The following is an 11,890-nucleotide window of genomic DNA, read 5'->3' as shown; positions in this document are numbered from 1 at the left end:
CTAGCAGTCAGGGAATTTGAGAGAGTGTAGGAGCTATTTAATTAGAAAACCTCCTTCTTGTCATATTTAGGTCACAGGCCCTGTTGCTCCACCACCGAGGTTGACTCTAAAGCTTAATATAATAAGTGCGTCAGATAGTCCTAAAGCAACACATAAACAGATGAAAAGAGAAGTCTACTCACTTGAAAATGTACAGAGACATACCACTTTATTACACCTGTGCAATGTAATTCAATCTCTGCAAAAAGTGCCGTCTTTGTCAAGCTTATAATGTTCAGTCTTTGTTGACATTTATTTATGTGTTGCTCAACATCACAAGCATTACATCTAGAGGAAATAAAGGATTCCCTGCAGAGCTGGATTGCATTACAGGTGTTTCACATACAGGTAGTTCACAATCCTGGGTCAGCACACATACAGAGAGAGCGAGAGTAATGGTGCCATCTGATGGTTATTGTCAGCAGTTACAGTCTCTAAGTAAGTGTGAATGTGAACAGTTGACATTAACAGTCGATTTGTGTGGTTTTAATTAAAGAAACGCCACACACATTCAAACTTTTGTCATTTAGTGGTTAATGATTTCATCTGGGAAAACTTGCAGTGCCAAGAGAAAGTGTATATAGCATCATTTTAATAAAGGAAATTTGTCACAGAAGATATTTTGACTTGTCCTGGTAGGAAAAGACCAGGTTTTACAAATTATATTAATGATGCCTTCAGTCAATCCAAGTGTCCCAGTTAAGCATGACATGAACAGGACCAGGACCCTGAAACTGGAGTAGCTGAATGGAATTCCGCCATTACTGATTTTAGTATTTACACTTGTGTTTTTCATGCTCATGCATCATAGTCTGTATACCACAAAACAACTGCACGATTAAGATTACTAAATGATGCTGGTTATATGAGTTTTGCTCAAGGACCTCAGTCTTCATGAGGGCTACAGAGAAGATGAAATTGCTGTTGGACTAGAAAAGTATTTTCTTTTATCGACTGACTCCCATACAAATGATTTGAACCCAACAATGCTCTGCTTGACTGACTCTAGACACCTACAAGTGAAAATAACACTGACCAGTTCCCTCTGATTCTGTTGGTTAATATTATGTTTTGCAAGCGCAGTCCTGTGCAATAGTCAAACTTAGCCCTAGGCTCAAGTCTTAACCTCCTAGGACCTGGCGTCCACATATGTGGACCTCACATTTTGGGTTCTCTAGACCACAATACTAACTTTTTCTCAACAAGGGCCTGGTGACCACATATGAGGATATTATACTGCCACTCAGTAATCGAAATTTAAAACTAATGTCCTCATATGTGGACATCATTTTTCTCAGGTCCCAATCAGCCTATATAGCAAAGAATAGAGCTCGGGTCTTAGGAGGTTAAGCAACTATTAAAGAAAACCAGGGTGCTGAGATGAGGTCAAACGATGCTGCAACAATGAAAATGTGGTAAAAGTTGTTTCTTAATTGCCTTGCACACACACACACACAGGTGTTTTGAGTTTTTCTTGCTGATTAGACCTCTGTTGAGTGCTGTGTGGAAATATGCGATGCTGATTTTAAAGCTCCAAGTTTATTTTAGCAGGTTTTCTTTGTTGCTGTTTAAGAATTCACTTTTAGTACTGTAAAGAATGGTAATGTTAGTCCACTAATGCTTAAAGGCCAACTCACCACTTTAACCTCCTTGACCCCGTAGACAGTACCTCAAGGTACGCTAAGCTTTTCTTCTACACTTTCTCATTCTGCTGTTTGTAGGCAACTTGAAAGATCTCAACAATATAGTTTGATTGTGTTGTGGAGTCTCCAAATCAAACAATGCATGTATTTGATGAACTTTTTCATGTTTTTTTTTGCATGTATTACGAGTGTAGGTGATTGAGACTACTCCAGGTGTAAATCTTCCTAAAATTGGCAAATTTCTAACTGATTCTTTCACTGTTACAGCTTTTACATACACAGTGGATCAAATTGGGGTTGCTCATATATTGAAAAAGCCACACAATTATTACACAACTGTAGTTCCTCTCAGCTCTGCGTCTCTCGGCTCATTGTTTTGGTTTTGTAACCTGCAACATACTGCCTTAGTTCACCCTCACAGCTATTTTTAGTGAAAAGCTCTAAAAACTGACTGTACGCTACTTTCCCTGCACCAAATGGCAGACATACAAAGTTAGCGACCAACTTAGCAACTCCAGATCAATAAACAGGCAACCATTGTTGTTAAAATGTTTGCCATAACAACTTGTTAAGAATATGTTGTCTTATATTTTCAAGCTTCCCTTATTTTTCTCTGAAAAAGCCCTTGCACCCAGACGTATTATATTTTATGGGTGAGCACAGCTTATGTCACTTACGGTAGAGCAGAATACGTGTTGCGCCCGTACTGCGATCATTACTGCGACCGTTAGTGAGTTCGGCTGTGGTCAGATCGGAGCACGTGACATCAGAGCACAGAGAGAGGCACCGAGCGACCGGGCGGTCTCCATCCCCGCACAGCAGCGCGGATGAAACACCGGTCACCTTCGGAGCAGCATCACGGGAAAAGGCCCCGTGTTCCCGCCGCGGCCGCCTCCACCTCACCGCAAGACGGAATGGAGGACAAAACACCGTCCAACCCGCGGGAACTCACCCAGAACCCCCTGAAGAAGATCTGGATGCCGTATAAAAATGGCCTTCCAGAAAAACACATTTCTCAGAGGAAGGGTGCGTGCGACGACGTGGCGACAAAATCTTTTTGTACAGCGGCTTCACCCGTGGTTTAATGAATAGTAACAAATACTACCCGTGTCTTTAGTGAGGTTTGTTGTTGTCGCGGCAACCCGCGGTGGTGACGTGACTAATTGATGCTAACCCGGGCCTTTGCATTAATATCAGTTAGTTTGGTTGAGCTAGCTAACGTTACGCCGGTTTTAAACGCAGGGGCACGGTTTACAGAGTTCAGATGTCTTGCTGCTGCAGCCATCTGGTTCACACAGTTATGTAAGGATCCACACGATACTCACTGTAGATTAAGGCTGCTCGCATCGAGGAGAAAGGACTGGTAGTAGGGATGTCTATCTCATTGTTGCTGTGTGCCAAGTCAAGCACCAGGTGTTGGTAAACAGGGATTGTATCCCCGCAGTCATGTGAGTGATGTGCTGCTGCAGTTTATTTGCGCTCACGGCAGTCACTTTTCTGTGTGGCCACTGTCTCCTCACTGGGGCCTGAGGGACTGAGGAGGGATATGTGAATCAATCGACTCTTTAAGTGCCATTGGATTGACGAGCTTTGCAGTAGAGGAGTTTGTGATGATGAAGTGTTGCCCCAAAGTGTGAATTATTATTGAGAATAATAATGGCAAACGTAACAAAATAGAACAACACACGTTAATATCGGGCAGGTGATAGTTAAAGGTATTCTAATGCTCAATATCCCTAAACCTGTTCCAGTCTTTTTGCCTGCTTCCACAGATGGGCTGCATCTTAAAAGAAATTACATATGGTGAAGTAGCACCCATTTAAAAACTACTGTGCTCTCTGACCCAGTCATCTGTGCACACACTCGCATGCTGAGTGTGGAAACTAGCTGTTAGCTCTCTCCAGATGTCTCGAACAGTTAAAGTGCAGTGTTTCACAACTGCTCAGACACGTCCTGGTTCCACCATGACCTCTGCTCCTCACTGACATCATTCTCCCAGTTGTGTGATGTGACTTTGTCTTCGTAGCAGATAACACTAGATTACACACACGCACCGATAAAGATAATCTAGTTTTAATATTGGATCATTATAAATGATGTAGTATACAACATAGTAGAAGGGAGTATTTTTAAAGCAATGGATGCTCATTTGCAGCTGTGGAAGTAATTGTTGAACAAACCTGGAGACGAACTAATATTCTTATACTGAGGTGTTACATATGCTGCATGTATAATTTGTGTTTTACGTTTATCAGCACATGACTCAAGCTTTTCTTGCCCTCTCTCATTCTAGTATGCATGACCAACTGTCCCACCCTGATTGTGACGGTGGGCCTTCCTGCTAGGGGGAAGACCTATATCTCCAAGAAGCTGACCCGCTATCTCAACTGGATCGGGGTGCCCACCAGAGGTAGGACTTCACAGAATTGTCAGCTCCAGTCAATAGAGTCTTCTACAAAGCAAGGCACCGTTGTAGAAAAAAAACTTCTAGAGGATGAGGGGAATTTATTTAGTTTTAGGTTTTTGCATTTCAAGTTTAAAGCCCTGGAGAAAGTATTTCAACTGTCCCCCTGTCCATCTTTCTCTCAGAGTTCAATGTTGGCCAGTACAGGAGAGAATTTGTGAAGATCTACAAGTCCTTTGAGTTCTTCCGTCCGGACAATGAGGAGGGGTTAAAAATCAGGCGGTAAGAGTGGCTTTTGACCTTTGAATGCCAATTCAAATTTATTTAACTATCAACCATGTGACATTTATGACCAACATTATCTTTGATCTTTACAGACAATGTGCCTCAGCAGCGTTGAATGATGTGCGACAATACCTCTCAGAAGAAGGAGGCCAAGTCGCAGTAAGTCAAGTGTTCATTGCTGTATGAGATGTTTGATACTGGTAGGATACAGTGCACAATGTTAAAAAGTTTCTTGTTGCTACTGTCTTATATATCGTGGTGTGTTCTACAGGTTTTCGATGCAACAAACACCACCAGAGAAAGAAGAGAAACCATCATCCAGTTTGCTGAGCAGAATGGCTTTAAGGTGACTTGTTGGATCACTGGATTAAATACTTCATGAGTTGTCATTCATACTAATCCTGACTTGTTCTCCTTCCCCTTTTGTCTCAGGTGTTCTTTGTGGAGTCTGTGTGTGAAGACCCAGATGTCATACAGGAGAACATAGTTGTGAGTGTTTGTGTTGTTTAGTTTAGTTTATCTCAGGAGAAAATGAACTTCTGCCCCTGTTGTACTTATTCTTCTGATTTTTCTCCACTCAGCAAGTGAAGCTGGGTAGCCCTGATTACACCAACTGTAACACGGAGGAAGCAGTGGAGGATTTCATGAAGAGGATCAAGTGTTATGAAAACTCCTACGAGACGCTGGATGAAGTTCTGGACAGGTGAGATGGAAGCAGGAGCACAGTGTATCAGCAAAGATGTCCCAGGTGTGCGACAATGTGGGACATCAAATATATTACCATGGCATCTTAGCATTTTCAAGTGCTTTTTAGTCTTTTCATCAGAGCAAAGGGGCTGTAAATTAGTATTTTCAGTCAGTTTGAAATTTTAATCAGCATGAGCCTTTCCTTGTGCTTAACATTGAGGAAAATTGTTTCAGATCATTAAAAATCCAAAATATTTCTTACGGTTGTTGTGACTTAGAATATGTGAGCTACTCCTCTGAGTCAGTGAACACATATATTGGTTTTGGCTCAGGCACATCACTCACTGTATCTGTGGTCTTCTCTCAGGGATCTCTCCTACATTAAAATCATGGATGTGGGTCAGCGCTATCTGGTGAACCGGGTATTGGACCACATCCAGAGCCGGATTGTCTACTACCTCATGAACATCCACATCACGCCACGCTCCATCTATCTGTGCCGCCACGGCGAGAGCGAGCTCAATGTCAAGGGGCGCATTGGAGGAGACTCAGGCCTCACTCCTAGAGGCAAGGAGGTATATCAAACTTTTTCAATAGAGGATATTTCTTCAGAGCAGTTATCTTTTTTTTCGTCAGCTAGATGAGTTTGTTAAAATTATTGTTTTTCTCTCCTCCATGCAGTTTGCAAAGAAGCTGAGCCAGTTCATCCAGGCACAGGGCATCAGCGACCTAAAGGTGTGGACCAGTCAGATGAAGAGAACCATTCAGACAGCTGAGGCTCTCAGCGTGCCCTATGAACAGTGGAAGGTCCTGAATGAGATTGATGCAGTGAGTACGACACTCTTGATCGCTAAGCACAGACATCAGTTCAGTGTGAATGGTGTTTAATCTGTGTGTGATATCATTTCAGGGTGTGTGTGAGGAGATGATGTATGAGGAGATCCAGGAGAACTATCCTCTGGAGTTTGCCCTGAGGGACCAGGACAAATACCGCTATCGGTACCCGAAAGGAGAGGTCAGTTGCAAAAATTTCGTGTTATGTTTTGTCTAAAGATGTGATGTGGTTGTGTAACTGTTAGTGTGTTTTTGTGTGTGTACATTGATGTAGCTTCGACAGCGTGTCTCTGTTTGAATTTTGGAATTTCAAAATACAGTCAGCCATCCTTTGTGAAGATAATGACACACACTCACTCTCTTATACAGACACATGCGCACACACACACACACACACACACAGACACACAGACCACGGACTATTAAATTGTATCCAGATGGCTTCCGGCCACATACACTTACTAATGAGCCTCAGCTTGGACGAGCAGCCTCTCTGACAGATTTGGCTTAACACTAGATCACAGTAAACAAAGACTTAACATTAGTCTGTGTGTGAGTGTGTGTGTGTGTGCCAAAAATGTTGGGTCAGGGTGTTTACTGTGGGCCTGAATGCCCGCTGGTCTGTTCTCACCTTTAGTCCATCCCATTACCTCTCCATTAATCTCACACGGGAAGATGGATGTGGGCATTAGTTTGCTGCCCAGACAGGCAGTGCTGATGTAGTGCTTTGGGGAATCTTGTAACAGCAGGGATTAGTCTAAGACAGACTGCATGAATTTTCCCACTTGCTAAAATGTCAATCTGTTTACCTGCAATTATGCAATTATGTGTGAAAAGGGGACTGCCTAGAAGTTTTAATTTGCAGATTTACATCTTTCTTTCTGTTGTTTTTAACTACAAGTGTGTGTGTGTGTGCGTGTGCTCATCTTGCCTGTTCTCAAAATATCCTCACTACAAAAAAATATTGATAAAGCTGGCTCTGGTTTATGACTGTGTGGCAGTTTCAGATGAAAATCATCCTTATGCAATGAAATCTGTCTGTAGTAGTGTTCTATTCTGCTCTACATCTGTCTGATTTTTTTTGACGTCCTGTCTCTCTCAGTCCTATGAAGACCTGGTGCAGCGGTTGGAGCCGGTCATCATGGAGCTGGAGAGGCAGGAGAACGTGTTGGTCATCTGTCACCAGGCCGTCATGCGCTGCTTATTGGCCTATTTCCTGGACAAGACAGCAGGTTAGTCCTTGTATTGAACCTGAGGCACGAGTCCTTAAATAGGCTACTTTAGGTGACATACACAAATAACCACAGAGCCTGTTTAGTGAACTACTTCAGAAAGTTGTGTTGATGTTAGGAGTGAAGGAAGTCACTAAATTCACTAAGTAGGTTGAGGGAGACACTAAAAAATAAAGTATAATACTTCACAAAATAACAGTTCAGTCACCATCACAGAATGCTTTTAGTCACACAGTTCTAATTTCCAACAGAATTGGAGTCTATTTTTGGGGGTTGAGTGCATTTGAGGTGCATTGCAAATATTTTAATTGCCAAGTACTTTCTGACAAGTGAGCAAATCAGTGCGCTGCACTCAGCTCTACAATGAAAGATTTTACCCATTTGATATAGTAAAAAAAAAAAAAAGAAATAGAAGTCAATCTGTGGTGGTGAATGAATAAAACCAATGTATGGGAAACACTGCAATTAAATGTTTGATGGAATGTATTTAATGTATTAACACCCTGTTCAGAATAAGATAGGTGTAACATTTACTATGTGAAGCTGTGACATAATTTCATGGTGCTCAGATAGAGAAATGTTTCACACCTGGCTGACTGACCTGATTCCCAGGTTGTAGACCAGAGTACTGTAGTAAAAATGTCAAATTAAAAACTATCATTTCTTTTTCTTTCATTCCTTTTTTGTGTTTTCAAAATACCACAGTAAACAGTATAACTCAAGACAGAGTGCAGAGCACAACTTTTGATCTTGTCAACCTTTTGAAAAATGATGTTTGAAAATAAAATGCTAGGTTACAGATGTAGAAATAATGGACAAGAATTAGACTTCTGTTTATTGTGGTAGTTTCATGAACAGTTGGTCTGTGCATTTGTCTTCACAGAGGAACTGCCATACCTGAAATGCCCACTGCACACTGTACTGAAGCTAACACCTGTGGCCTATGGTAGGACTGGTCTCCTAGCAGTGCACATTACACCCACTGAATCTATTTTCTGTTAAATACCACTGTGCACTCCTCTGTTTTCTGAGCTAATATTGTTACCTTTCTCAGGCTGCAAAGTTGAGTCTATCAGCTTAAATGTGGATGCAGTCAACACACACAGAGAAAGACCAGAGGTGGGTATAACAACACACACACACACACACACACACACAGTACAGTACTGACCAACCTTTTGTGAGGTACGGTTCACAAGCAGGTGCAGTTGACGCTGATGGTTGAGTTTCACAAACGGTTTTTGGAATAATAATGAACTCAGCAGGTTTTCGTGCTGGATTATCTGAGTATTATAGGTTGTTGGAACATAACAGAAACAATGACTAATGCTTCTAACATTCGACACCCTCTAGGTAAATATACCTCCGAGTGGAACATGTTACAGATTCTTACAGGGATTGATACTGAACAGCACTGATAAAAGTAGCCACACGATGACAGTTTGACAGCTGATAGCAGTTCCTAGTGAAATACAAATAATATAATTTGTTTTGTTTTTGCAGCTGGGGAATCGTCTGGTTTTCTAATAATAAGCATGTATGCAGTGGTTAAATTTCTTTCTGACTGGCACTGCTATCACAATACTGTCAAAGACAGACAAAAATATCAACCATGAGAAAAAAGTAAACGTACTACGTCTTTCCAAGTCTTTCACTTAGTGTGTGTGTGTGTTGGATTTCATGTCTCCCGTGTGTTTTGATCCCTTCCTCCTCTTTGTGTTTTTTACAAACAGAACGTAGAGGTGTCGCGGATGTCAGAGGAGGCTTTGCTAACAGTGCCAGCTCACCAATGAGGCAGTGCCCCCTCACCCCTTCCCCTATCCCTCCTTACTTTACCCTTCATTACGCACACTGTACCCTTCTGGCGCACAATGTACCTGCCAAACTCTGCACCTTCCCTTGATTGAATTTCTCTCCACTCGTCTTCTGTTTTTCCTCCACTTATATTTAAAGACGTGATGAAGTTGGTAATTGACTGGAATCCAGTTTCTAATTTTTGATTATGAATCCTATGACACGCTTCTTGTGTCAGTGAACATTCTCCCATTTTTGGAGAATGAACAAAAGCAGAGGAAGGTTGTTTTCTGAACGGATGCTGTAAAGCCCAACTGTGAAGCAATGAAACTCCAGCACCTTCTCTTGAAGCATTGATTATGTGTAGTTTATTTTGTCACTTGTCTGTTAAACTGATTTAACAATGTTAATTTTTACCAGTGTCTCATCACTATATTCCTGTTGGTAAGAGTCAGAAAACTCTAATCTTAGCCTTATAGACTGGCACAAGCACAAAACAAAGTTGTGCTTTTTTACATTTTGCACATAAAAATCAACTCTGTTTAGTCCTCTCCGTAGTTTTAGGATGTCTAACTCTGTCTAATGAAGATGCCGAAGTACAGAAATACTTTGTTTTATTGTTTTTTGTTCAACAATGTGAAGGCTGTCACAGCAAGTCCATATCACTGATGAGAATTAAGAGGAAGATATTTCTGTTTACTGTTCCTAAATAAACTCCACTTAACCAGTTCATGTATCCCTCCCACACTCTTCTTGTGCTTCATTTTAGAAAGCTTGGCATTAAAGCTGCTGCTCTGCTCTTTAATATCTGAAAGTTAGGATCTTTGGTTGGTATACATATCCTTGAGGTTGAATCATAACATAAATATGTCTAGACTGCTGAGCTGAATATGTCTTGCTCATGCCACTTGAAAATCAAACAAAGCTTGTCATTTCCTTCCTCTCTGTAATATCTGCAGATGACATGTTTAGGGCAGTGTCCGTCCTGCTTTTTACTTTGCCGTGCAAACCAAAGTCTTCAGAGATTTCCCCATTCATTCTTATGCAAAGACTCCACTGGAGTGCACAAGAAAGTGCCACCATTCATCAGCCTGAACAAAACACTCACTGTGTCACACACAGATTTCTTTCTGCCTCGAGTAAGCATGATTACAAAATGTACACTTGTTGTAATAGTAGCAAAAAGCATACATCATTCTCTTAGAAATTAAAATGATTTTGGCAACATTAAAAAAAAAAAAAAGACCAAAATGTTTACAAAGGTACTTTGTTATAAACATGATGTAAGCAAAATTAAATCATCCTTAAAAATGCTTGAATTAATATGAACATTTAGAATTTATGACATTTACTGCTACAAAGTTGGATCATATGCAAATATTAAAGATGTCTGATGACCTGCGCTTTGATAAACTTTTTTCAAAGTAACATGAGACAACCAGGGCTATACCAGAGGACACGTCTTCTGTGGATATAGTGTAGGTGCATCTGTCAGAAAACTGTCCTGAAAACTTTGACACGTGCCAAACACACTAAGGTACACTGACAAACAGGAGCATTGATAACAAGTGCAGAAACAACAGGGGTATGATAGACTGTGTACACTGTATGGGGGGGCGGGGTGTAATATGCAACCTCACACCTTGCTATAGGTGTGATCTATGGCAACTACATCACAGTTGTAAAGATTTGTTGTTAGCTTTACTGCCTATATTTATTTTACCTACACGTTTGTATACAACAGGGATCTGACACTGCTGCCTTCCTCTTTCCAGAATGTGAACATCCATCGTACGACTGAAGACGCCCTGCAGACCGTCCCTGCTCACCTCTGACACGCTGCTGCTGGAATCCACTGTGGATGAAGTTGGACCTCTTTCTCCTGTGTGAAAGACTCTGTTTTTTTCACCTTTCCACTCTGCACTACCTGCTCACAGCGGAGTCTGTCTGGTTAATGTGCCTCCTCCCCCTCCTTCAACACCTCTGCCACACACACACACACACACACTGTCACACACACTCTCTGTGAAACTCTTATACTATTTTTTTAAGGGATTTGAAGGAACTTGAACACAAGATGATTTGGGGATGATGTATTTGGGTCTAAGTGTTTGAAAGCCACATGGTGTGGGATCCAGAATCAAATGTTCATCTTGCACGAGGGAGATTTTAACACTTGTGTCCCTGTAGTTTCCTGTCTGTTTGTGACTATATTCAGTATGGTCTCAGTGTGTTGATGTTGTGCAGCAGCAGCAGAATTAACACTGAAGGCTACTGCAACATATTTTATCATATAAGTATTAATCATATAATTTCATCAAATGATCATGTGACTTCCTGCTACATGTGTGACGTGTTACTGTTTTGTGCAATCATTGTTTCATGTGAAGGTGTCTTTAGTGATGATGTGCAATTTGAAGGTTATGAGCCCACTCAGAAAACAATACTATGAGCTATTGCTTTTGGACAACTTGGTGATTTAATGAATGAATGGACTGGGTGATTATTTTAAGTTTTCTATGGTGAAAACACTCACTTCAAATTAAAGTTTTATATGGATGGCTAATGTAAAAAAAATAGTTTATCTTTAGCAGTGTGGTCTATGTCACATATATGATCTCACCTGAAACAGATGTGTCATGCAAGTGATGATTCTACATGCAGACCTCCAATGACAATAAAACATGCCTTTAATACTTTTTGTGAAGAACACACAAAATGAACGTCCCAACTCCACGATAATAAAGATGTTATTTTTTATAAGCTAACCTGTCACTATTTCCGTTTGTCTTCTAATGTTTACTTCAGATGGCATGATCGTTTGTTAAAGATATTACCTTGTGCGATGGCTTTAATTATTAGGGTTTCAACTTACAATTGTTTCCAGTATCATTTAATATGCTGATTATTTTCTTGATAAATTGATCAATTGTTTGGTCTATAATTATAAAATAGTGAATAAATGTCCATCA

At 40.8% G+C, this 11,890-nt stretch overlaps 1 protein-coding gene across 6 annotated transcripts in view; it reads left to right on the top strand.

Moving 5' to 3' along the window:
* The window catches only part of LOC130187362 (6-phosphofructo-2-kinase/fructose-2,6-bisphosphatase 4), a 12,963-nt gene extending 1,282 nt beyond the window's left edge, over positions 1–11,681 (top strand). For 3 of the 6 annotated variants that reach the window (XM_056404922.1, XM_056404940.1, XM_056404950.1), the window contains exons 2-14: positions 3,976–4,092; positions 4,272–4,368; positions 4,464–4,530; positions 4,643–4,717; positions 4,804–4,860; positions 4,953–5,074; positions 5,426–5,633; positions 5,740–5,886; positions 5,969–6,073; positions 6,995–7,124; positions 8,008–8,070; positions 8,179–8,243; positions 8,858–9,648. In XM_056404922.1, the coding sequence (XP_056260897.1) occupies positions 3,976–4,092; positions 4,272–4,368; positions 4,464–4,530; positions 4,643–4,717; positions 4,804–4,860; positions 4,953–5,074; positions 5,426–5,633; positions 5,740–5,886; positions 5,969–6,073; positions 6,995–7,124; positions 8,008–8,070; positions 8,179–8,243; positions 8,858–8,917 (1,313 nt within the window). In that variant the 3' untranslated portion in view covers positions 8,918–9,648. Of the gene's footprint in view, positions 1–2,449; positions 2,709–3,975; positions 4,093–4,271; positions 4,369–4,463; positions 4,531–4,642; positions 4,718–4,803; positions 4,861–4,952; positions 5,075–5,425; positions 5,634–5,739; positions 5,887–5,968; positions 6,074–6,994; positions 7,125–8,007; positions 8,071–8,178; positions 8,244–8,857; positions 9,649–10,693 lie in introns of those variants that run through there. The other 3 variants (XM_056404913.1, XM_056404903.1, XM_056404931.1) reach the window with 3 other exon arrangements.
* The last annotated feature ends 209 nt before the right edge of the window (positions 11,682–11,890 follow it).

Source organism: Seriola aureovittata, chromosome 2 (genome assembly GCF_021018895.1).
Source record: "Seriola aureovittata isolate HTS-2021-v1 ecotype China chromosome 2, ASM2101889v1, whole genome shotgun sequence".
Lineage (NCBI taxonomy): Eukaryota > Metazoa > Chordata > Actinopteri > Carangiformes > Carangidae > Seriola > Seriola aureovittata.
Note: the sequence above shows the minus strand (reverse complement) of the source record. Positions and strands in the feature narration are given on the sequence as shown.